The sequence below is a fragment of the Nuphar pumila genome, chromosome 13 (assembly GCF_984573655.1).
Source record: "Nuphar pumila chromosome 13, dmNupPumi1.hap1.1, whole genome shotgun sequence".
In the NCBI taxonomy this organism is placed as follows: Eukaryota; Viridiplantae; Streptophyta; class Magnoliopsida; order Nymphaeales; family Nymphaeaceae; genus Nuphar; species Nuphar pumila.
Genome location: NC_143261.1, coordinates 7,314,849 through 7,341,896, shown reverse-complemented (window position 1 = coordinate 7,341,896; position 27,048 = coordinate 7,314,849). Strand labels below are relative to the sequence as shown.

General features: G+C 38.6%; 1 protein-coding gene across 3 annotated transcripts; it reads left to right on the top strand.

Annotated features, from left to right (window-relative positions):
• Positions 1-6,868: 6,868 nt before the first annotated feature.
• LOC149817646 (uncharacterized) lies at positions 6,869-13,649 on the top strand. 3 transcript variants are annotated; one of them, XM_089984339.1, is made up of 4 exons: positions 7,007-7,451; positions 8,263-9,946; positions 11,845-12,013; positions 12,676-13,649. In XM_089984339.1, exons 2-4 carry the CDS (start codon positions 8,999-9,001, stop codon positions 13,200-13,202), a joined length of 1,644 nt encoding a protein of 547 aa, XP_089840465.1. In that variant the 5' UTR covers positions 7,007-7,451; positions 8,263-8,998; the 3' UTR covers positions 13,203-13,649. The 3 variants fall into 3 exon arrangements, with proteins under 3 accessions (XP_089840463.1, XP_089840465.1, XP_089840464.1); XM_089984338.1 differs by having other exon boundaries at positions 8,254-9,946; XM_089984337.1 differs by having other exon boundaries at positions 6,869-9,946.
• The last annotated feature ends 13,399 nt before the right edge of the window (positions 13,650-27,048 follow it).

Below are 27,048 nucleotides of genomic sequence, written 5' to 3'. Positions count from 1 at the left end.
TCTTATGATTATCTTTTAATTGGTTAGGATAATATCCGTAACATCATAGGACAAAATGTCTGCAAACCATGAATGAATGTACTGTAGGATAGTTGGCAATAAGGTATCACTTGAATAAATGGATGGTGTTGATAATTTTATTGAATTTATAATGACAAGTGTCAGTACAACGGATTTCACAGGTCGGATCAGGTGCTCATACACGATATGTAAGAATAATCGATTTGTAGAACCTCATGGCGTTAGACATCACCTATACATGAAGGGTTTTGTGAGTGGTTATCAAAATTGGATGCTTCATGGTGAAGAATTTTGAAACAATTTTGACGCACAGGTGGATATAATGCACGATAATTCACATGTGGATTTGATATTTGATGTCACAGGACCAGAACTGAGTTCTGCTATGGGTCCTAGTGATATACCAACTAGGGTAGAGGAAGAAGCAATGATTTTATGATTTACTTAAAGATGTTGATAAGCCACTTTGGAATGCTTGCGAGAATCACACTATCTTGTCTGCAATTCTTCAACTACTGAATTTAAAGTCTGAGTATACTTTGAGTTAATCATGTTTTGACCGTCTATGCTCTAATGTGAAGAGTATATTGCCCAAAGATGAGAAATTGCCATAAAATTTCTATCATGTGAAGGTTATGCTCAACGCTTTAGGTATGCGGTATCAAAAGATAGATGCTTGTTCAAAACACTGCATGTTATATTTCGAAGATCAAGAAAATAGCAAATCATGTGGGCATCTTCGGTTCAAGCTAAAGAAAAGAGGCAATGGTAGCACGAGGTCAAAAGAAGTGTCATACAAGTCACTCCGCTACTTCTCTCTCACCTCTAGATTGCAACGATTGTATATGTCTTCGAGGATAGCTAAACACATGAGATGACATGCAAATAAAGTTTGACATGATGAAAACAAGATCACGCATCCTATTAACGCAAAAGCTTGGAAACACTTTGATCGTACTCATCAGACATTCATAATGGAAGTGAGAAATGTTAGGCTCAGTTTATGTACAAATGGATTTAATACATTTGGGAGTAGATTAAGCATAAACAATGACTGTGATTTCATCATACCTTCTTTAAGTGTTGGTTTTTACAATCTTTTGATGTGTATTTCTTGGTTTCTTTGTATTTGTTACCATGTCCATGACTTCTTACATGCAAACCTAAGATTGGATTTATTGCACCAACCTAAAGAACAATGCTCAATGAATTATGTAACCATCTCGGTAACCAAATATTGGTTGTACATGCTACCACTAAAACACGGAGAGTGCAATCACATTGCATACTTTGAGTGTATCCCTACGCTTGACTGTCCTCTATTTCTAGGATATAAGTGTCAGTTATGAGGTCCAACAAATGGTGGAGGACAATCGGTGAAGTAACCCTGTCAAAGTGTGCAATGTGATCGCACTTGGTCTGCCACCTAATCGCGGGGTTTGTAACCTGAGTAAATCTCTAACCGCACTAATGGACCCATTATATTTGTTGTTCATGCGATTATTTTTATATGTCCCTATGGGTATCTGTCTGATTAGAGCTCAGCCGATCAGGTTTTAAGTGCAGCTTGGCCCGGAGATTACCCAACCCATTTATTAATGGGTCTGGTTAATTTGGTTCGGTTCTTAATGGGATTGGGTTTTAAGAGCAGCCCATGACCTGACTCATTTATTATTGGGTTCAGTTTCGGCTTGGTTCTTAATGGGGTTTGTTTTAAGAGCAGCCCATGACCCACCCGACCCATTGACCCAATGGGACAATGTTTAATAGGTCAGTCCAGCCCAACCCAAACTCATTTGTAGGTTATGTTTTAATGAAATTCAAAAGTTCATTCCTATAACACTAAAATCAATGAATTGAATGAAAGATTAATGTACTCATCTAAATATTTTTTTTATTTCTCATATATTCAATGTAACTACTAAAAAATTAATTAGGTGGCTGAGTTTTATTGGCTGGGCCTCATAGTTCATGGGCTGACCTAAGCCTGATCCATATATATATATAACGGGTCGAGTTTCAACTCAGTAGCTAATGGGTCAGGGTCAAAATCCTTAACCCAAACCGGACTCTTGGTGTGTGAGGTCAGCTTGGTCCACCCGACCCATTGCCCACCCTTACTTACTTATGATCATAATCTGGATCCCAAACCTGGATCCACGGCCAATAAGCCAAATTCTAATACATGATTTTTGGTGGTATCATTACCGATGTCATTGTTGTAAGAACACTCCAATGAATTGAGTAGAGTAGGTAATGAGTAACTTAGAAGTCCTAAGGCCTTATTTTGTCCTTTGCCTGTTGCCCACACCAACACTGAACTGAACCAACCATTTGGTCACTTCCTTTTTCTTTACGTTGCAGATTAAAACTAAAACAAGAGATTGTGAATAGAGCTGCAATGGCATGAGGGCCCACCCACAAAATCACCAAAAAGATTGCCCCCACGCCAATCTACTTCACATTAGTGGGTCCCACGAAGCACGCGTGCGTCGTGACGTGACTCCCTAAACCCTAGATCCGGCTTATGTGGGGCCCGTGTTCATTGGGTCACACTAAAGACACTAATGTTTTGATAATGTACCTATGTGTGACTACAAGAGGGATCTGGATCTAGATCCGCAGATCTAGAAGAACTCAATGCAAATAAATATCTTTCATTATTATGGTAGCATCATTAGACATTTCACTTTATCATGGCCCCCCGTAACAAAAATGGGTAAACATGCAAACTTTGGGTCCGGATATGATCTTATCATTCCAATAGCAAAAACCGGTACAATATGAAGCCTCCATCTTAAGTTTCAAAAAGGGAAGAAAGGAAACGAGCCAAATCTTATATGGATCAGACCGTGCCCACTTGAAAAGCGACAAATGGTAGCCAGGATTCATGTGAAGGGGGGGGGGGGCAAACAGGGGTGTCTCAAAAAAAAATTTATTTGTGCGAATAGTCGGGGGTTTGGGGGCAGCGCCCTCGAAAAAATCTTTTTTTAGATAAAATAAAAAATGGCTACAATTATTAATAAAAATCTATTTCATATGGACAAATCAAACTATTTGCTGCAGGGCTGGGCTAGGACTGAACTGGGCTACAAAAAATGAATAAAAATCTATTTCATATGGAATCAGGGCTGGGCTAGGACTGGGCTTTAAAAAAAAAACAAAAAAAATTAACTGTTTGGGGAGGCAGGATTGGGCTACAGCCCAGTCCTGCCCCCGCCTAGCTACGCCCTTGTCCACCATTATTCAACCCAATAGATCGGAGCCTAACCTGACTCGAGAATCTGAGTAAACCCTATGATTTGGTATATGAGGGCTTGTTTGATCCCCGTCCCACATCCTTTTTTTGAATAGTTCGGTCTCTGGGAATCGTGAATCTAACAAACAATGGACTTAGTGGATGTGTGGAACGCAATCCGCTGCATCCTTATTTTTTTTGTTCTAACCATCCCTCCTATTACGTTGAGAACATGATGGAGGAACAACTTTAAAAAAAATTGAGCGGACGAGGGCGTCTAACCCCGACCCTCTCTCTTACATTAGTGCAACAGTTGAGCAAGGCCATCGGCGAAGAGGACATCAACAGTCGGTGAGGCTATCAGCAGCCAACGAGATACCCTTCTCTCTCTCTTACTCTTCCTCTCTCTGATTAGGCAAAATAAAAAATTTCTTTAATTAGGGTTTTAAATCATTTTTTTAATTAAAAGTTTTTATATTTAGTTTGATTAAGACTTTTTAAATTGTTTATCAAGGCTTTGAATCAAATATCTTTAGTTAGGGCTTTTGATATATAGTTTGATCAGTGCTTTTATTTTATTTTATTAGTTATTTTTTCTTTGATTAACTTAAATTAAGTTTTTTATATTTAATTTGATTAGAGATTTTTTAATTGGATTTTTTTATTAGAACTTTGAATCAAATTTTTTTTAAATAGGCCTTTGTATAATTAATTTGATTAATGTTTTTCTTGTATTTGATTTGGGTTATTTTTCTTTGATTTTCTTTTAGAAGGGTTTGAATTACAGTTTTTTATATTTTTTATTACGATTTATTTATGCTTTTTTATAGCTTATTTATAGTTTATTTTTATTGTAATTCAGAGTTTTTTTTTGTTTTATTTATGATTTATTCTCTTATATTTTATGATTTTATAATTTTTATGATTTATTTATGGTTTTTGTATTTGTATATAAATTCTTATGTTTTCTCAAATTACCCAGAATGTAAATTTTTTTCGTATTTGAATCCAAATTGAAGCCTATACATATATATAATATCAATTCTTATTTTTTCTCAAAGTACTCAACATTAATTCAAATATTTTTTAGTTTTTAGATCCAATCCATGATCTATATCCGAAGTTAAAATCCATAATAAACATATTAAAACACTCATATATGGTTGGGCGAATAGAGTTGTACTATTCAAAATAAAGTTATCTAACTCATTATCCATGTGTATCCATTTGTTCTCAGTGTAAAATAAACATTGAAATTTAAAACACAGCAATCTAAACAAACGTTGGATTCATTCCCTCCAATGACATCAAACTTACCAAAATTATGAGATATGGTGTGCCCTCAACTTTCTCAAGATCTTGATCTGGATTACCAATGACACTAAAAATGTAAAAAGAAAAAAGAAAGTCCAAATCCCAAGTGAGTTGATATTGGGTATTATAATGGCAATATAAATATAGAACTAGAATAAGCAGGTTACTAACGTAACAAAAGGCACGTACTCCGACGAATGAAGAAAGCAGTGAACATAACGTTATTTTGAAAATAACGTCGAATGGAAACGGGATGTACGTGTGCTGAGCAAAGCACATTATTGGTGACTGATGAATTACGTTAAGAAAGTACTTTCACCTGTAGATCATCAATAATGCAAATCTGATGGTCCAGATTTATCAGACGTTGGGCCCCGCATATATTTGGCTTTGTCCGTTTCCGGTCACTTCCCCGTCAATTCACCAACCGGCATCGACCAAAATTCTCTCCATCATGCCAACTTGTACACCGCCCAAATCCTTTGTATTATTATACGCCTCGGCCTGTCAATCACCGCAGAGGAGTGAGCAGATGCGGCCTCTCCTCACGTAAGTATGTTGGATGAGTTATTCGCTAATCACGTGCATACGCAGCAACGACAACCCTTCGCAACGGATGGACGGTTTACAGTAACAAGTCCCAATTAGAGATGAACGTCACGGAAGGCCAACGCCGTCGATCCACGTAGAGATGTGGTCGTAGAGACGCGAGATGGACGGCTGAAGATACGATGTTCGTTATCTTATATCAGTACGTCCGTACAGATGGCTTCGTTTTTGAGGGCCGGAAGCGGTAAGAAGGAGAAAATTTTTCCAAAATAACATGACGGAGGATGACAACTTGTTAGCGAAAAGCCCAAGATGCCCTTGAAAGTTATGCATCCAGAAGTGAGTATTTCCGTAAATAGGTTAAAATAAAATGGCGTGGAGGTCATTTCCTTACGGGGTATGGGGGAGGGGACAGAATCTTGGCGGGGGGCCCGTTCTGCTCTCTGTGGGTCCCACCTTCGTTCCAAAACCCTAGCGCGCGGCGTCGCGACACGGCGGGCACGACTCTCGCACGAGCGGGGACGAGTGGGGGCCCGCTGACTGACCACCGAGGAACACGTGTAGGTTCATTAAAGGGCGCGATGAAGACGACAAATTCAAAAATTTTCGATTTTTTTTTTTTGAGACGATGCAGAAAAAAACCAAATTTCCGTAGTGGCCTCGCGTGCGCCGATCGTACCGGAAACCTGAGACACCCAAAAGCTTGGAAATTACCTGAATAACCTCCACCCAACGGGTCGGACTCTGGGCGTCTCACTCAAGAGCTATTCTCAGCAGTTTGTGATCTCACTCACTCAAGAGCTATTCTAAGCAGTTTCTTATGCCAATAAAACCCAACTGGATCGCACGGTGGGTCCGGCCAATCCAAGGGGAAACGAGGAGAGACCGCTCCGGCGCATATCCAAAACCAAACCCGAACCAGGAAAGAACCTGTGGGGATAGTTTGGTCATTTGAGTAAGAGGGAAAAAAGCCGACGAGGACGCCGATTAATTTAATTAACGCCGAGGGGAAATATCTGGCGGACGATGCCGGGTCAACTCCTTCCTTCCCGACATGCGGTCGCAAATGGTCCAATCCGGATCTCGAATCCCACGTGGCTTTCCCTTCAAAACAAAAGTGAGAAAAAAAGTTCTTTACAGAAAGCCACATAACTTATCAGATATTTACAGGTAAGGTCCACATTTCGTTTTATTACATTCCGCCGTTTCTATTTTTTTTTTATGACGAAGGAACCCTTACTGAGAGAACTGGGTTTCTGTATGAAGTAAAACTCTGGTTGTACAAACGGGGGCTCTGCTTGTCTGGCAGTAGCAGTTAGTATAAGTCACCTTATGTTGGGACGTTGCAAGTTCGAACCCAAAATGCTATCGTTGTGGTAGGGGTTAGCTTTATCTGTCGAAAAAAAAAATAAAAAAGTCTGGTCGACAACATGACCACTCAGCTTTACTTGACCCAGGGGTGATAAAGCATCGGCAACCCCTATGCTCCACCGGGACTCGATCTGAAGCCCCTCATTATTGTTTTTGGATCAAATAGAAAAGAAGCTGAAAAAAGTGCTTCTATCTGAAAAGAAGAAAAGGAGAAATAATAAGAGATTTTAGGTGCATCTGAATAAAATAATAGGCAGTTCAATGTCATAAGAGAAAGATTAGCCTGCTTTCTATAAATACCTGATAAACTAGCCTGTGGTTTGCAAAATTATCAACTACTAAACAAAACAAACAAACACCCAAAGTCCAGAGAGGAAGCGTCGATAAATGCGTCTGCAGTAGCATCCGCTCTGCGAGAGCGTCGTCTTCCCTCCTCTGCCTGGAGATCTCTGCCCCCACCCTCAGAAAGCAGAAGTGTCCTTCCTCCTTCCTCTCTTTGAGAGAGAGAGAGAGCTCAAGATCCGAATTAAACTGGGGCGTTCCAGTTCCAGATAAGCATTGCAGAAGGAATGGGTTAAAATATTGGGCCGCTAGAACCTTTTCCCCTCCTTCCTTCCCTTCTCTTCTTCACCCCTAGTTTGTTTTCTACTGCCCCACGGATTTTTTTTTCACCTTTTTACCGCTGATTCGGCGATTCTTGGACTTGGATTCCTCTCGTTTTTGCGCCATCTTCGCCAATTTACCCGCGAGTTCTCGGCCTATAAATCCCAGGCGTCACGGTGATTTCACCTCCTCTCTCTCTCTCTCTCTCTCTCTCTCTCTCTCTCTCTCTTTTCAGAAGACATTTGATTCCCCTACTGCGTCGTGGAATTTAGTTCGGTTTTCTTCCCCTCGCCGGAGAATTGCTCTTTTTTCGACGTCGGACGCTTATATTCCGGCCGATGTTGCTTTGTTTCAGGTGATTTACGTCAAGATTTGCTACCTTTGAGTTTTCTAGCAAGGTTTTTGGATTGCTTTTGCGATTTAGGTCGTTCTTCAGGTTTTTCTTCTTTTCTTATTTGACTCGCCAATTCTGGCTTTAAACCTTCGTGTTTCCGGTTGTTAAGCTTAAAAATCGTTTTCCTTCTATGGCTTTTAGCTAATGCTTGGACGATCGCTCTCTGATTTTGAGCTGCTTTGCTTAGGATACTGTTTTGTTTGTCACATAAAAAGAGGTCCTTTGCGTTTTAAGTCCGGCCGTCGTCTCGTCGGAAAATATCGATTTCTTGCTGGAAACGTTCTTTTAGATGCAAATTCCAGGCTGCAGAGCAAACGTTTTTGAATGCCTTGGCGGTCGATGATTTCCTGTTGTTTTAGATCGAACTTCTGGTTTTTCTTTGCTTTTGGAAAGAATGTGATGTTTCTCTTTTGAATCTATATTAATTTTTTTTCCTTTTTTAGTGAATCTGTACTGTCAATTCATTTTTTAGGCTGAAGTCTATATAGTGTACGAAAGCCTGAGATTTTCAGGCGTTTGGCTCCTTTGGTTGCTCCAGAGCTTCTTTCCTTTCCTACTTGGTTTCTTTATTTGGCTTCACCTTTGCTTTGAAAATTTTTGAAATTTGTATTCTTAGTGCTCTGCATTTTTCTTTCTTTGCTTTGGTTCTTATTTGTACTTTTCTTGTTGTTTTTGCTTTTGATTTTTATCTAATTTGGTGAATGGTGTGTGCATGGTTTCTGGCTTTGCGGCAGCTTTTTTGATATGCTGAATTGTGGTTCAGTGTTTGCAGGAGCATTGCAAGAAGCGATCTGTCGGAGATGGGTTTATGGCAGCGTGCAGCTCCGGCTTTGCCTTTAGGAGAGTTTCTTTTTGAGTGCTGATTTGAGACCTCACTGAACAAGTACCCCTCTGGTCTCTCACTGTTTCTTGTGTTTCTGTCTCTGCAACACCCCCCCCCCCCCCCCCCGCTCTCTCTCTCTCTCTCGTTGTCTTCCTTTCTTTGTAGACGTTTAATTCTAGGAAAGGAAATCGGCAATCTTTCTGGTGGGCCTTGTGCTTCGATCCCGTGAGTTTTCTTGGCTTTCTCTAATCATTGGACCAGCCCTCCCCTCTGTTAAATCTAGTAGGTAAAAGCCTCTATTTTCCCCCCTTATAATAGAGCCGATTGCGTTCCTTCTCTCTTTGTCCACTTTTTCTTCTTTTGTTTCTTTAGTCAAATAAAGGCTGTGGTTGGTAGAAGGTCCATATCCGTTATTCATTGATAGATTGGGCGAGTCCCACCTTCCTTTTTCTTTTTCTGGTTCATACTTCCAATTCTCATCAACCTTTTGCCATTCTGGAATGTTTCAACATCATCATTAATTCTATGGTTGCCATCCTTGGTTAATCCCACCGCCGATACCATTCCCCTCCGAGTCCCATCAAAAGCATCCTTTGGCGGAACTGTCTTCCAATTGGTGCATTAACGAGTGCAGTTTCCACCCTTCCTAAAAGAGTTGTTCCTCCAAAACCCTCATTCTTTTACCATGAAAAGCGTGACTTCGGGAAAGCTACAAGGGAGGGAATCCGGAGGAGGAAGTATGGAGGGGAAACAGAGGCCCTTGATGCTCAAAGATTTCTTGAGGGACACAAGCTCCACACCCGTCTCAAAGAAGAGAAGACACCACCGTCGAAACTCTAACGAATCCCCTACCACCGTGAGGTACCTTCTGGAAATGGATTCCAAAAGCAAGAAGAGAGCCCATAGAGGAAGCGGCATCGTGCCGTGCAAGCCTGTTTCAACCACCCTTTCCGCACTGCACAAGGCTTCCGAAGTCATTGTCAAGCTCCTGCCCTTCTCCATCCGGACTCCATCTCAACAAAAACAGGGCACCACCGTTAGGCATAACGTCAACAAGCTAGGCTCAATTCTTAAAAGGGTAGCTTCCATGAGGGAATCCCATGCCCCCCAAGGAAGCCTTTCTCGAAGACTCTCGGCTACCATGAGAAGCCTCTCTCGGCGGGACCACTGCTACAGAAGAGGGGCCGAGATCCAAGTTCGTGTTCGAGATATCGTGAGGTGGGGATCTTTCGGGGAAGAAGAATTCGCGTATGGCCAGCAGTACCGTAGCTCTAAAACCCCACCTCGAGAGGTATCGAACGCCCTTGATGGAACCTCGGATGCTTGCTCGTCTTCACGGACGAGTAGCTGTACGTGGTCTGAGAGCGACTCTTTGTCGAATTTGCAGTCTTCTAGCAGTAGTTCGGTGTGCTCTGGTGAGGCTGGCGGTTTGGAGGACAAAACCCTTTTACTGAATTACCACCGTAAGGAAGACGAGGAAGTAGCGACGGGGAACGACTTCCTGGAGGACTCCTGCACGCAACAACCAACCGACACCCCAATTCACCCGATTGGGATTCAGTGTGTGGGAGCGTTGGAAGGAGGGTCGAATTCACTCGACGCACCTGCTACGTGCTGCTCTAACGTCCAGGAGGTGAGTTAATTTACTGCACTTCTTTTCTTGTGTTTTTGTTTATCAGCCAGCCGTCCATATTGCACGTTTTAGGATCTCTCTGCACCAACAATGTTTTACCCCTCTGATTAGCAGCTCCGGTTGGACCCTTTTCTCTTACCGAATTTCCCCCCGTCTTTTCCTGCTTGTCCCTTGCGTGATCGCCTCCTTGTTTTTATGGCTACTTTCTTTATTGTTTTTTTTTCATTTCATTGCCTTGTTGCTGTTGTTTTTGTTATATTATTATTATTGTTCTTAACCTGGCGTGTAGTTGTGTCTGCTATATAGATTTGGAATGCTATACATGAGAGACTAGCGACAAATTAAGCAGAACCCATTTGTCAATCCCACTGTTATTATTTTTAATAATTTGCTGTGCTAAAGTTAAGACTAGTCTGCCGACACTCTTCGTGGGGAGTGGTAAACTTTAGACGCAAATAGTCAATAAGTTGAGTTGGCTGCGTATTGTTTGTGAACGTTGTCTGTTTTTTCCCCAGGAATAACGAGTATTATATTTTGGATGTTCCCTTTTTAGCATTTCAGAAAAATGAGGAGCCATTATCGCAAAAGGGTTCTGGCTCGGGAAAACCATAGTCAAACCTCTCCGTTACCAGTGGTATAGGTTTCAAGACTGGAAACTATCAACCGTGTGGGAGTATTAGAGCTTGAAACAAAGAGGAACAGATTGTGCTGATGCATGCTAGAACTCAAGAAACTAGTAACCGAAGGTGGTCGTGGCCCCTCATTTTCCTTTCAGTGGATAGTCGTTGTCAACTTGGCCCGTTTTTCATAATCTATTGCCTGCTCAGATAGTATGCTCAAAGTAATTTATGTTCCCATAAAAAAAAAGACGGACCAGTCTTGGGCTGGTGACCTGCCACAGAGCCTCGAATCTTGGTTGAGTCGCTGATAGTTGGTACCAGCGACACATCGAGTTTTAATCTTTGACTTGTTGATTTAAGTGTAGCCCATACACAAGGTAAAACCCAAAAAGATAGGACCCAAGAGATAGAAAGACCAAACTCAAATTTTGGGCCCCATGCTTATTGATCATGATAATTACTGTGCCTTGCAAGAGCTGGTAGTGATTTTAAGCGAATTAAATTCATTAGTTGTTGGGTTTTGGTTTTCAAAAATTGCATTTTCTTTTCTTCCTTCTTTTTAATTGAGTTGACGCTTAACCCACTGAGCTTTAATTACGTGAAAATAATTGCTTCTTTCTTTTTCATCAAGGAACCCACTGAAGCACTGATTTGGTATTGGCCATTATTGGGCCCTTGCCATCAGCTGCTTGGTACTTTTTGGCCAATGGGTCCACTTTTAATTACTGATGAAGAGTTAATATAATGCAGAAAATGGAGAACCTTGTTATTTTAATGACTTATCGATATGCTATAAGACAGAATCCCCCAGGACTTACTCCTCACTAACATAGCCAGATCATATGATCTGTTTGACTTGGGAGAGATGTACTTGTTGAGCTATCTTATGTTCAGTCCCGTCATTCATAGTTCACATGCCAGTCAGCCATGGAGAAATTTGTCCGAAATTACTATGCTTGGAAAACCAGTTGTTAGGCTGTTGTTAAATAACATCTTGTGGCCGTAAAAAATTGAATGGACTTACCCGTCAAAGGACAAGTTCAAGGCTTGATGTACCTAGTCCTATATATTTCATGATTCAATGGCTCATCTGGCATGGCCACTGAACATTTAATGCAACAAGTGGAATTAATTGATCTGGATGTCTCAAATGCAGCTTGAAATAGCCACCCTTAACTTGTAGTATCAGTTTACCAATTTAGTTTTTACCTCTCTCATTGGATTTATTTGTTTCCACTGCACAATGTGTTAACCCAATGCAATCGTTTGAACCAACAGGCAAACAGTCAACAGCTGGAACGTGTAGATGATGGGTGCACTGTGTGCTGCGACATTGAAGGATATGAAGAGAAGGAACAGTTCAGCCCTGTTTATGTTCTTGACTTCCCATTTGAAGATGAAGATGAAGTTGCAACATCTTTCGAGGAGAGCCTTGCTAACATAGAGAGTATGTCCTAAATTTTAACATGCTCCTTTCTCTTTTATATTTTCCATAATTTAAGAGATGGCAATGAGTGCAATCTTCTGTTCATTAGAGTGTTAACTATGGGATCTTGTGTTCAAATTCTTGGCCTGACAAAATAACAAAAAAAGAAAAAAGATCCTTTTTTATGCAAGACATGCATTCACATAAAACTAGTGGCTTCCGTATGATCAGTCTGTTCTCTGTGCCATCACTTCAAACACATTTTGGGCTCATCCAGCATCCATGACCATCATCCCAATGATTCAATGTCTTCTAGTTAAACCATCATGAAACATGGCGATAGAAACACCAATGTTCTTATATTTACGTGTCGGTTACAGCATCCTGATATTTCAGCACAGTTAAAACCAATGGTGTTATCAGTGGCATAACTGTCATCTTGATCTGGATTTTGAATTATTAAGCCTCTAATACATTACAGAAATGCAACTTCTTGACATTCACCCAATGTCTTTGTGTTAGATATTGCATCCATCTATTTTAGATCAACCATTGACATATGTCTTTAGATTCTGAAACTGTGTGGCCATTAAAGCTATCTCCACTTTTAACAATTACATTTGGTTATTTTTTATGATATTTGTGTGGGCAAGTGCTGATGGGCAATAATAATCCTTGATCAGGGACTAAGCAGCAGCTACTAAAGAAGATCAGCCGATATGAAAGGCTTGCCAAACTTGATCCCCTTGATCTTGAGAAACGGTTTGCATCAGCAGAATTTGAATTTTCAGATGAAGATGCCGAGAGTTTCACTGAGTACCATGATGGTAATGGTGGAGACTGCTTAAATGATGAATCAGAGAACTTGGACGATTACATAAGGGAGATAATGAATGCGTATTTGGATGCATCAACAAAGAGAAAGAGGGGATCCTTTGAATCACTGGTTATTGATGTCTTCAGAGAAGAATTGAGCTTTTGTACCGAACTTAAGGAAGATGAGTTAGTGAGGATCGCTATCAGTCGAATAAAGGAATGGCTGGTAAAGGGAAACGAAGTGGATGAGAGCCGGGAGTTCTGTGTGAAGGAAATGGAAATAAATAAAGATTGGGGGAAATTTAGGATGTATGAAGAAGAGATGGGAACAGAAATGGAGGCTGCGATTTTACGGTCCTTGGTGGATGATCTGTTGATTGATCTCATGGATTGAGCTCAGGTAATATCAGGAGTCAGCCTTGTCTGCTCAACATGATTGGTTGCCTGACTGCAGCGGCGAGTCTTCCAGCTTGGGCAGAATCTCTTGCTGAGTCCCTCATGTACTGTCCTGGTTATTGGAGTGCTTACTGCTGCTTAGAGCAGCAGATAAAAGCATGGTGGTGCCTCAATCGTCAAAAGGGTGTACATAGTTGGGGGAGGATTCATCTTGTGAGGTACAATTTTGTTTCCTTGTATCATGAATAAATTCTGTACTTGGTTTCGAGAGGTATCCAAAGCCAAAGTCATGTTTACTTGAATGTGCCCCCAAAAGGACATCTGTTGAGAAACAGGAATGGAAGAAACAATTTTGATTGTTTAGATGATGATCCTTTTTAGTTCTCTAGCGAATGTATCAAAGAGAACATAAATCGTAATAAAAAAGGGAGTAACCTTTCAAAAAGATGGTCCTCCTCCTCCTGATGGGTTTCAGTACCATGTTCCAACAATCACACGTGCACTTGCATCTTTTTGTGCTGTCTGATTGATTGTAGTTCTAATTCCTAATTTACAAAGGTTTGGTTTCGTCGCTTTCTCAAGAAGTTTTCCACCCCTCCATGATATTATTTTCAAGATTTTCTCCCTTTTCTTCTGTTGATGACTGACTAATACGTGGTTATCAAAGAAGGACAGAACTTTGGTCGATGACGCTTGGTGAATTGATGGGCAAGTGACCACAAAAACGGACAAAGTGAAATATATGCGGGCCCCCATTGTCTGATAAATCTAGACCATCAGATTTGCATGATTGATGCGATCCACAAGTCGAGTACTCCTGACATAATTCTTCTCTAATAATGTGAATTCCTCAGCGCAAGCAGACATTCCCGTTTCCAGCTGGCGTTATTTTCTGAATAACGTCATATTCGCTGTATGGTTACATAACTTGGGTTGGGTTTCTCTACGCCAATAGGATACTACTTCACAGTTTCTTTTTCTTTTTGTTTTGAAAGGCAAACTGTACTACTGGGTTTTGAACCTGCAAGATCCCACGAGAAGGAGACGTGCACTGGCAGCTCCTACCAACCCAGCGGAGCCCCCGTTGGTACTTCGCAGGTTTAGTTTGAGTATTAGTAACTCGCTTCTTCTATTTGGACGTTTTATTATTGCCGTTATAGTAGCCAATCTGATCTCACTTGGGATAACGCTCATATATATTAGATATCGTTATGACAATTTTATTTATTTTCATTTGAACCAAACCCTATAAAGTCAGGGTTTGGTGATACATAAGAAGGTCCGATTAGAATTTGGGTCCGACTAATATATAGAGCCGGGTATAGTTTGTAAAATTGCATACAAGACTCGGAACTGACCCAAGTTTCGACAAAGATCCTCTATCAATGTAAAAAGGATATATATTTTTTTTATTTTACCCGGTATGATTCTGGATTGTTCATGTAATCCTTATAAGATCTGGTTATGATTTCTCTTATGGTGGGTCATGATCTTGCCTGAGAATGCAACCCGACCTGACCCAAGTATTATATATATATATATATATATATATATATATATATAATAAAATTTTAAAATTATGCAGGTTCGGGTTTGAGATTCTATTCTCGTTAACCAACTAAACCCGAACCCGGACCCAGCTATTAGTTATGGGCGACAGGCGGCCAAAAAGAGCCCGGAAAATTGCAATTGCCTTTACTGAATTCAGGGAGGTGTTCCAACAGTGGCATTGGTAATGGCACCCATCAGGATACCTCACTTTTTGCCTTCAAATTAAAGGTGGCCAAATCATTCACTAGTCTTTTTGAACTTTGGGAAGGTTCACGTACAAATTTTTTTTTACCTCAAGCAACAAATTTGGTTTTGGTGCTAATTAAATTGTACAGGTGAAAGGTTAAAACCATTTAAGAGTGTAATATCTTGTTTAAGTGATTTCATGTCTTCTGATCTGATTTTTTAAAATGGTTATATTGGCAAAATCCAAACCATTATTTTCTGCAAAATTGAATGTATTATTTTGGCATTTACAATTTTCATTCCTGGATGATAAACATAAAACGCAATTAATGGATCCATGCCTTGTAGGTAGGGGTGTCAACTGGTCGGGTTTGGTTTCGAACCCAGGTAGAACCAGACTTGAACCCAATTTTCAGGTATGGTATCGGGTCCAGAAATGAGTCTAATCGGGTCCACTATAAGAAAAACCATAGCCAGACCCGATAAAAACTACATGAACAAGACCCGGTAAAACCCTAAATTTTTTTTTAGCATTTTTACATTGAAAAATTGCGGGTCTTAATCAGAACTCGAGTTGGGTCTGGGTCTGGTATAAAATTTCACAAACTATACCCAGGTCCATGTATTAATCGGACCTTGTGGTCCAGACCCAGGTCTTAATTGGGTCCTCTTATTTATCACCATACCCAAACCCTATAGGTTTTGGTTGGAGTCGGGTTCAGGTAAACCCGCCCCCGTTGACACCCCTACTTGTAGGTAAAGGTTAATTGATAAAAACAAGGTTATCATCATTATTAAATTAGTTGATATACTTTGGCACAATATACATACATTGGAATAATGTCTTTTTTTATGATGAAGAACATTGCCGAAGCAAGGAAAAAACCCCAGGTGAGGCCCCATGACCACCTTGCCTTACATGGCCCACCTCTGAAACTGAAAGCTACGGACACACACTCATGTACCAGTGGGATTTGATCCGGTGCCTTCAACTTAGCACCCTCACAACACCAAGCTGCTGGCCATGTGGTGGTACATTGAAAGAATATGTTAAATTAATCATATATCCACAGACTGGTTTAACGCATAAGATGAGCCCCAATGGAAAAACCAAATTAGTATTAAAAGGATGAGAGCACCTCCTACCAAACAAAGATTCTTTAGATTAACTAAAGAACCTGCCAAAAGAGATTAAAAGGTGCACCAACCTATCATTATTATTTTTCTGAATCTAATACCTATTATTATTTATTAGAATTTCATGAGTGAAAGTTTGCTTTATAAAGTTTCATAGAATATTTGGAATGGATCGAGTACGTAGGACCCAGAGGATGTTAGGTAAGATATCCTATTATTGAAAAATGGGTTTGGTTTAGCAGTATAGGACTGTGGAGCCCATTTGTCTCGCCAAAGAGTGTCTACTGGCTAACCAAAGAACTGAGAATCAGACCCAATCCTCGTCTAGATTGAGCATTTGTCTAGATTGAGCATTAGCTATAATAGGCCGGGCCTACCGGACCAATTTTATGGACCATAAGGGGAAGCTAAGCCAATTTACTGATCAACTTCCCTGGTCTTTGTATTTATTTTATAGTAACATAAATTCTTCCAATGGCAACCCTACACTACATCAACAAAGTATTCATGGTAAACGTAAATGTATTGAGCTCACAAGGATAAGAGCCATATCAAAACAATTGGAAAATAGTCACTACCTGTCAACGGGTCGGGTTTACCCGGACCAAACCCTATAGGATCCGGGTATGGTGATAAATAAGAAGACCCGATTAAGATTGGGATTTGGGCCCGAAGGTTGGATTAATACATGGACCTGGGTATAGTTTGTGAAATTTTATACCAGACCTGTTCCCGATTAAGACCCAAAAGTTTTCAATGTAAAAATGATAAAAAAATATTATTTTAACCAATTTAAAACGATTCACTTGAGAATCAGTATCGGCTGATTCATTTGAACCGTTGACAAAATGATTCAGGGCCGATACTGACAACATTGGTCTTCACCAGGCCCTCAATAGAATATTGAAAAAAGAGAGAAAAAGGTGGAGGGAGGAGGGTTGGACAAGGGAAGATCAAGTGCAATGTGATTGCACACTTTTAGTGTGCTGTTGCACCTGATCACTCTCCATCTGCTGTTAAGAGCTACTAAAGATGGAGGGTGATTAGGTCCCGCATCACATTAAAAGTGTGCAATGACATTGCACCTTTGGGCATGGAACTGAAAGCTGGAGGAGACTGCTTAAGTTGCTATTGGCCGAAATGTAGCTTAAAAAGTTGAAACGATACAGAAATAATGACTGTCTACAACAAGATGTTTGGGAGAGATGGGAATCATGATGTTTACCATGATTAGAGATGGCAGTAGACCGGGGCAGAGTTCTCCACCCCCGCCCCGTCTCAAAATTTTGCCCTCCATCCCTGCCTTCATCCCTTCACAGGTTTTGATTTTAACCTCCATCCCCGTTTCATGTCCTTCATCCCGGGTTCGAAGGGTGTGAGGTGGGACCCCATTTTTCTCGGGGAACGAGGCGAGGCGGGGCGGGGCAGGTCTCTGTTTTTTCCCATCCATTGCCATCCCTAATCATGATGCTACAAGTGTATTTTATTGATTACCATATGATGGTTTGAAGACGATGAGGAAGAAGCCGAAATATTGGCTACATTCTAGAGAGTACGGTATTCTCTACCTGCATCAACTAATTTTGCGAGCTTTATCCAGTTTGACCACACGAGTGCATTCACCATAGTTTATTGATTAGGAAATGCAATTTTAACGACTGGTTTTGATATAAAACTATGATTTTCTTAATCGTAAAAATTTGATGCATTGTACACTGTCGAATTTTGGAGTCCTTAGAAAATCAGCTTATACAATACATTGGATGATCTGAAACATGTTTTAACTAAACAAATGGTATTGATCTATAGAAAAGAGTCAATGTGAAGGAATGAGTGGCTTCTACTGGAGAGAGTATCATATACTCTAGGGTAGCCAATATTTAGAAAAAGAAAAAAAATTACTGATGTTGTGCTAATATTTGACAACGAAAGCTTGACAGCCTTGGAACTAGTTAGTTTCAACTAGTCACCAGGTCCCCTTTTGTGGTTGTGCTGAAAAGTTCATTAAGCCAATGGAGTTTTACGCTACGGGACGGTGGCCGATAGGCGCATAACCAGCGCGACAAGGTCTCTGATTCTGAGGGTGGTTTCTCCATGTAAATAGTAATATAAAAAACGTTATGCACTCATGGGAGGGAGGCATCAGGTGTTTAAAACCCTCACTGAAACTAGGCTCTGATGTCTTGTTTAGATTGCACAGCATCAATACATTCGCCTAATCATTCATTTGGACAACCGACCTTTCCAAGTAATAGTTCAAAGCAATGCTGGCAGATCTGGTTGTGGGGATTGGCTTGGCAAGGAAAAATCATGGAGTAAATTAAAAGTTTATGTTCATTTAGGAAATTCTTTAGAAAATATCAGCTTTTATAAAACCTAAAAAATCATGAAAATACAAAACATAAACGAGATTTTAAAAAATAAAATAGGAATGTCTTAACACCAGTGATGATATTATGATAAGAATCATGATATTTGAAGACAAGCAATATTTTGAAAATATCAAGTTTTTATGGAGATTACAAGAATTTTTAAGCATATCACATTTAAATCATGATATATATATATATATATATAGAGAGAGAGAGAGAGAGTAGAGTGTAGGTGGTTAATGATACCTGCTTAATGGTTTTTTCTGCTCTTCTGATGTTTTTAGCAGTTTTTGCCCCATAAATGTGTTGGGATTGGTCGATTTACAAAGAATCCTCACCCGAATCATGTGTTTTGATGAAAAAAATGATATTTGGAGCCTAAAAAAATTTACAAAGATTTTGAACCGTTGATTTTTCAAACCCTATAAAAACCCAACCATGTGTTAATCTAACACTTTAAGAGCTGACCCCTATAAAATCAAGTATATATATCACTGAAAACCCCATTAAGTACGTATCATTAAGCACCTCTCTCTCTCTCTCTCTCTATATATATATATACATATATATATATATATATATATATATATATATAAAGATTGTTTGAAAGATATGTTTATACTGTTCATATATAGAATTTAACCTTTTTACTAAAGGGGGCTCCAGTTCTGTGGCAGGAGCAGATAGTGCACGCCACCTTGTGTTGGGAAGTTGCAAGTTCGAATCCCTATGGTATAGTTGTATAACTGGTAGGGGTCTGCCTAACCCCAGCTTTCTCTGTTGAAAAAAAAATAACCTTTTTACTGGCCTATAGTGTAAACTAAGCCTTAATATAATTTAAAATCATAATATGGCCTTTGATAATTTAAAAAATACTTATAATGGCTCTGTTTTACAAAGATAGCGGTTCATGTTTCCATAGTCTCCTATCTTGATCATTATATGACAATACCGTTGCACTATATATGCAGCAATATGACCTATGCCACAAATACAATAGTAACCTTCATCCTTGTGACTCGGGAGGGGACTTTGAATCTCCACCCCCTGCCCGTCTTAAATTTACCATTCTCGCCTCTGTCCTGTCTCTGTTCTCATTCCCGTTCTCATATCTCATCTAATTTACCTTATGTTGTATTCGTTAGAAGGAGGAGAAGGAGATACCGAGCCGCTGAGAGGGTATAATTGTCATGCAGAGCGGCATAAGAAGCCTTGAGAGTAGGGATGGCAGTGGACCGGGGGAAAGTGGGGCCCCGCCCCGCCTCGCCCCGTTTGGACAGGGGATGAAGGGTATGAAACAGGGATGGAGGCGGGGACGAAGGTTAAAATCCATCCCCGTCCGGGGGTGAAGGCGGGGATGGACGTGCACTTTTCCCCGCCCCGCCCCGCCTCATCCCCGTTTGAACCGGGGATGGAGGACATGAAACGGGGATGAAGGCGGGGATGGAGGATGAAATCCATTCCCCGCCCGAGATGGAGGATAAAATCTTGAGGCAGGGCGGGGGTGGAGACCTTGTCATCCCTACTTGAGAGGAAGCCAAAAGGATCGACTGCGGCGATGATAAAAAGTAAAAGAAGAACTGAAGAAGCTGAAAAGGTCATTTTAGGCTTTAGAGTTTAAAATTTAGCATTAAAAATATATATAAAAAGTATATGTAATTTTATTAAATAACTAAAGATATTTTAATCATTTTACTAATAGGGTTCATCCCCACCTCCATCCCCTACACAAGCTTTTATTTTTATCTCCATTCTTGGTCTATTTTCAGTCTCATGTCATCCATCCCCACTCCAAACGAAGCGGGTTCAGATGGATCCCTGTTTTTCCTCGATCCACTGTCATTCCTAATCAGTATATCCTCATCGCTGATCGGGTCCAAGGTACCTTGGATTTCATTTGTCATCAAAATGAAGGGCACCCAAAAACCATCCAAAGCTTCTGTTGTTTGGTTCGGACTCAGGTGGAACCAGACCTGACCCTAATTTTCGGGTATGGTATTGGGTCTGGACCTAAGTCTAATCGAATTCACCATAAGAAAAACCATACCCAGACCCGATAAGAAATACATGAACTAGACCTGAGCCATACCCAATAAAATAATATATTTTATCATTTTTACATTGAAAATTTATTGATCTTAATCGGGACTCGTGTCAGGCCCGAATCTGTTCTTCGGATCTAAATCCGGGTCTTAATCAGGTCTTTTTATTTATCACCATACGCGAACCCTACAGGGTTTGGTATGGGTCGGATCCGGGTAAACCCGATCCGTTAACACCCCTAGGTGGAACCATCACCCCGGTTCTGCTGATTGTTGTGATAAGGCTTATCACGTGATCTGCCTGCGGAAAAAGTTGTAGTCAGTCATAACCACCGTCGATTACCGTTATCTCCGCCATCCATTGTAGCAGTCAGTGGGGCCCAGTGCATGATTTAACGTGATGAGAAACGAGATGAGCCACTTGTGACTCAGCTTATGTTTGGCAAGCAAAGAGCACGTTTGAACTCGTGAATAGCTGGGCAAGCCGAACACAAACAGCTAATATTCAGTTAGGCTCGGCTCAGCTAGACTTGTGTATGCCCTTAGTCAATAATAATTATATTTTATATCATAAAGGTAGATGGTTGAAGTGTTTGCCTTGAAAGTACGTAATATGTCTAGAGTTCAAATCTTTTTGCTTACAAGTTTAAAACAATTATTTACTTTTTTAAATGAACCAGTTCAAGCTTAACTCAATAGTTTTAGGGTCTAAATTCTATTATTTTCAAGTCTAAAAGAATATATTGTTTTATGCATGAGCTAATTCGTGATCAGTTCGTTTAGGTTGGACTCTTCATGAGCTCAACATCGACTGGGCTTGATATGATAAACAAGCAAGCCTGGATGCTCTCTGCTCGTTTACCAGCCCTACATTGAAAAAACTAGACTTAAGCCAAGTCACCAACATAAGTGGCTTTTAGGTTTTGAGACATGACTGATAAGCCACAAAGTGCGCAGCTAGAGATGGCAGTGGACCGGGGCAGGGACGGGGGACAAGGTTTCCACCCTCACCCCGTCTCAAAATCCTACCTTCCATCCCCGCATGGGTTTTGATTTTATCCTCCATCCCTGCCTCCATTCCTGATTTTTACGCTTTGCAAGAACTGACCTCTTGAGGTTCGTGCAATCTCTCAGTACATTGTCCCGACCTCAAAACCTCTCACTAAAAAGTACAATCACATGATGTTTATGCAGACCTCACAAAGTACGCATAGCCAATTTTTTGAACCTCTTGTAACTGAAACCTACGTATGTCGCAAATACCATAAGAAATTAGCATATGCAATACAACATTCGCAGGACACCATCCAAATCTCCTCAAAGTAATTGATCCTCAAGGAGGTCTGCAAATATGTGGGAACATTTACATATTAGTGTCACGGATGTCCTATACATTCGCACTCTTGCATATGTTCGCAAATAAGGTACTATATTCTCATATATAGTACGACATTCGCAAGATGACATGTGAATTTACTTTATGTAAATGATCCTCTAAGATATCTGCAAATGTGTGTAGACATTTACATCTTAGTGTTGCGAATGTCCTCGAAATTTGACACGCTTGTTGATGTTTTCAAATAAGGTATTACATTTGCATATATAGTACGACGAGGTGCCATGTGAATCTCCTTTGAGTAAATTATCTGTAGGAGTTCCACAAATGTGTGTAGACATTTAAATCTTAGTGTCGCAAAAGTCCACGAAGCATACTTATGAATCTCCTTTAATGAGATATGCAAATACTTGTTGACATGCACAAATTTTTTACATGCAAATTTGTGTACATTCACATGCTTGTTGAATTATATATAAATTTGTTTTTGTTCAATTGTTTTATTTTTTGTAAAGAACCCTATCTGTTTTCCCTCTTTCCTTGCGGCGGCAATTTTCATGATTTTTTTCATTCCAATGAGATTGTAGTATCCTTCTCATCGACTTTCGCAGTTAGGTCGAAAGGTTTTCATACAAACAATATATATATACATATTATTTTATTTAATTATAAACATTTTTTGTAGATATGAACATTTAATAGCCTTGTAGTATTTATGTTTGGTTGTTATTGTGGATGTTTCTTATATGTTTTTCTGTGTTTTATTTAATATTTTACACCAGATTTACTGTTTATGGTTATATATATAGATATATTGTAGATGATTTATGTTTGATAGCATGTCATTTATTTAATATTTGACAATTTTGTATTGGTGTAATGGGGCTAAGGTTGATTGTGCACAAACATTGAATAGGGGTTAAAAGGTTATTGTGAGTAGTTGGTTTTTAGAGTGATTGTTGTCGACAATTAATTAAATGTAACAATGTATGAATGGTATATAACATTGAATAGGTTGAATAATTGAATGCATGAATGGTATATGGATGGTTTTTTCTATCATGTTATTCTCACTAGATGATGATATATTGTATGGTTGGTGTAGACAATTAATAATGACTTCTGAAAGGGTTAAGGTATACTATCGTAACACTGATCACCCTACTTGGAGATCTATAATGGTCTCCAGAAATAGTAGTTATAAGAAATTTATCCCTTTGATGTCTCATAAAATCAGATATGTGAAAGAGTCAATGTTTATCTAGTATAGTTCTCCAAAATTTGATGGCCAACTATATGAATAGACGTCTTTGTCGATGATGATAATGTATAATCAATGTTATTTAATAATGATATTTACTTAGTTGTTCACAAAGCTAAACAAAAAGTTGTTGCTTATGAAGTTAAACAAGAAGCAGTTGGAAGTGATGCACAAAAAACAATTGATGAATGAAATGATGTGAATCATGTGGATAATGTGCATCTATCACAGACATTATTTATTGAGCTTAGTTCATTGGCAAACATCCAATTATTTGAGACAGTGAACGATATTAATGTCCTAAATATTGAGCTCAAGCACACGAAAGATATGTAGTTGCCCGAACCAATTAGAGATACGAACAATTGATGTTGTACAAGATAAAAAAATAATGCAAAGAATGTGAAACCACATAGGCAAACCAGTGTTAGTGATATTCATGATAATTATTTGGATGACATCCAGCCTTCTAGGGAAGATGATAAATGTAATTACAAGTTGTTGGACATTGTAATTTATTCTTGATATGTAGGTGGTGATGATAAAAGTGTTAATTTTATGGTTAATCTTGAATGTTGGAAATGTAGAAATATTTACATGCATGAAAATAAAGGAAACAATAAATATGACAATTTTTTATTTATTTTGGGTACGTTTGGAAGACAACGTTTGGAAGACAAAAAGATGTAGGAAAAGTGATGCAACAAGGAAAACCCGTATAGATTTTCTAAACCTTTCAAATGAGAGAGACTTTTTTATTGAGAGTTTTTTCTAAAAAGTACACTTTTTGATAGAAAACATTCCTCCATGTGGGGGGGGGATAGAGGAATATTTCCTACCAAGAGAAAATTTATTTTTACACTCCCCACTACCTATCTTACCACATCTCACCACAACCACCACCACTCATTATCTCACCAGCACCACCATCCCACCATCCCTACCACATCCATCTCACCACCACCCACCTTCTCCTCTATCACATGTTTTCCACATTTTCCACTCTGTTTTTTTCATACTACACAAACAAGCAAAAAAATTCCTTTTGGATAACTTATCATATAAAAACTCTTATGGGCAAATCTTTCATTTCCTATGAGAGTTTTTCTTTTTTTTCAAACATGCCATTTGTGCAATCAAACAATCAATTAGTAGTACCAGTGACCACGTTAACGGTAGAGAATTGGATGATATTGATGATGATGACTATACTATGTCGGTTGAGCTTCAAAAATAATAAGAGAAGACAAAGACACTAATGACATGTAACAAATAATGTCGGTTAAAAATGATGCATGAATGACAATTGAAATGTTGAACCTTTGGTATGTTGTATAAGTTATATGAGTATTTGTTGAGAAGTTGAATTATTTTATGTTTTTACACTAATGAGACATGGTGGAATATGTTCTCGTTCAATGAATTCTTATATAATTAAGAGAAATTGCAAATCATTGAAGAATATGCATCTCAGTTGTATGATAAGTTGTGTAACAAAAAACTTAATGATTAAAACATTTTTAGTAGCTAACAATAGTCTCAAATGATTGAGAAAATGCTTTTGGCAAAACGTTTAATGATCTTTAGCATTATTGCAAGTTTTTCAAAGATCATGTGATTATGAATAACTATAAAGCAAAATTTGTGAAGAACTATAATAACAGAGTCACTGTCATATACACGAGAAAAAACTCGCAAACTATGGTTGATTTTTCCTAAAAGACCAATTCCACAAAAGTGCGCAAAACAACATTCTTTCAAGTAAAAAGTATGAAAGCGAGTATATATATTGTAGATTATTGGTCAACCTTATAGTAAAAATTGTGTCTTTCAAGTGGATTTCATATGTTATTCATAAACACATGCACGATAATCCTAAGATGACTCAATATAAATTACGAATGACATCAGTTGCGAGAAAAACATGGAGGTTACTTACAAATAGGCACGATGTAGATGGGAATGGACAAGGGAGTTACTATATGGTTCATTCGAAGAGTCCTTCAGGTTGCATCTCATATATTTGAATCTTTTGACGAAGGCTAATCGAGGATCACTAGGGTACTTTGAGACTGACAGACAAGATCAATTTAAGTATATGTTTTTATCTTTTGTTCCATGCATCAATGAGTTTTTAAAAGGATGTCCTCCAGTTCTTATGGTGGATGACACATTCATAAAAGACAGATACATAGGTATATTATTGTTGGACCATAATATTATTCCTTGTGGTGATATATTTTTGGTAGCATTTGCAGTTATAGATAAGGAGTTAAAGGATTTATGGGCATAGGTTTTAGAGCATGTGAAAGAAGGGTTCACTGTCTTCGACAAATATAAAGAGTAGTTAGAGTTTCTTAGATAGACATGAAGGACTAAAGTATGTTGTCCCTCATACATGGCCTGCATGTCATGTTGGATATTGCATGAAGCACTTGGCGAATAACTTTTCTAAAAAAATTGGTTCACCACTCAGTGCACTTTTGTTGAGTGAAACCAAAGCAACCGCGAGACAACAATGCAACTATTTTCTTGAAAAAGTCTAAGAGCAAGATCAAGTCACATACCATTATATTGTCACCGATGTGGATACAAAATATTAAATTAACAATCACTTTTCATCAAAAAGATATGGGTGTTTAACGTCTAATATAGCAAAGAACATCAATTTGTGGGTTCTAGTGATACGTGACATGTCTAATTTCACTTATTGAAAGGCTTTATCTCATGCTAATGTTTTTTTTGAGAAAAAAAATATTATCAGCCAAAAAATATCAGGTGTTGTGGTGCCTGAGGTAAAAGAGAAGGTAGAGACACTTAAGATAAAGACACAAAAACTATGTGTGCAAGTAGTGCATTATCACCGATGTCGGTACTGTAACATCTCAGGATTTTCAACCCTTAAAAATTTATGTGAAAATTTATTTATTTTTTAAATATTCAAGATCATCAACAAAAACATTTTCAAACAGGATTTCAAAACCTCGGGCGGGTTACGTTACACTCAAAATGATTATACTGAATTCAAAAGAGAATAATATAACATAAAGAAAATACTTTCATTCTAAAGAAAGATGTATCATTTAAATTATTACAAAACCAATACAATATCATATTTTTGAATTCAGTGCCCGAGAAAGAAAAATGATTGGCTTATCGACAACATCGTAGCATCTCGCATCCACTCCATAGCTATATCATATTTCTTCACAAGCAATCATCTGCTCATAAAATGGGTCAGACTTGTGAAAGCCTAATAAGGTTTCATACCAATTCCAAGTAAAAGCACAATATTTACATCACAGTGTTTTAGATTATATATTTTAGAAACTCAATAGATATGCAAAAAAATTATGATTTTGCCCTTGAAATTGCCAGGCATGTCAAGACTCGTACGAACTCGAATTTTGATGAAAACTCTTTTGTTTTCTTAAAATTTTGATGTGAATGCCATTGAATGTTAAAAATATTCATAAGTTACTATTTTGATATTACTTCAAATTAGGTTTGATCCATACTCAATTTTAATTTAGAATGAATCTAATTAAAAATATGATATCTAGATCCTTAAATAATCTAGTTGTTCTTTTGATAATCGATTTTTCCCATATTAATTATTTAAGATCAAATAACTTTAATAGATACCAAAATATTACTGATAAACAACCAATGATAATTTATTGCATAAATTATGTCATGATATTTTATTTATAATCTCAAAAATTTATGGTATTATATCCTACCCCTCTTAAAAGAATTTCATTCACAAAATTTTGATCTTAGTTAAATTCAAAAAAAAATTGAGGTACTTTTCTCATATAATGGATTCATACTCACAATACACATCACTCATGGTTCACTCATGTGATATATTTCAATCATATAATGTAATCATCTACAACAAAACTAAGTATGTATGGTGTGTCATTCACCTGGCCCTTAACATATTTAATTAGATA

Coding starts and splice junctions, on each gene's coding strand:
- LOC149817646 (XM_089984337.1), top strand. CDS start 8,999: ATGAAAAGCGTGACTTCGGGAAAGCTACAAGGGAGGGAATCCGGAGGA. Junction 9,947..11,844: donor GCTGCTCTAACGTCCAGGAG/GTGAGTTAATTT, acceptor TTGAACCAACAG/GCAAACAGTCAACAGCTGGA. Junction 12,014..12,675: donor GAGCCTTGCTAACATAGAGA/GTATGTCCTAAA, acceptor ATCCTTGATCAG/GGACTAAGCAGCAGCTACTA.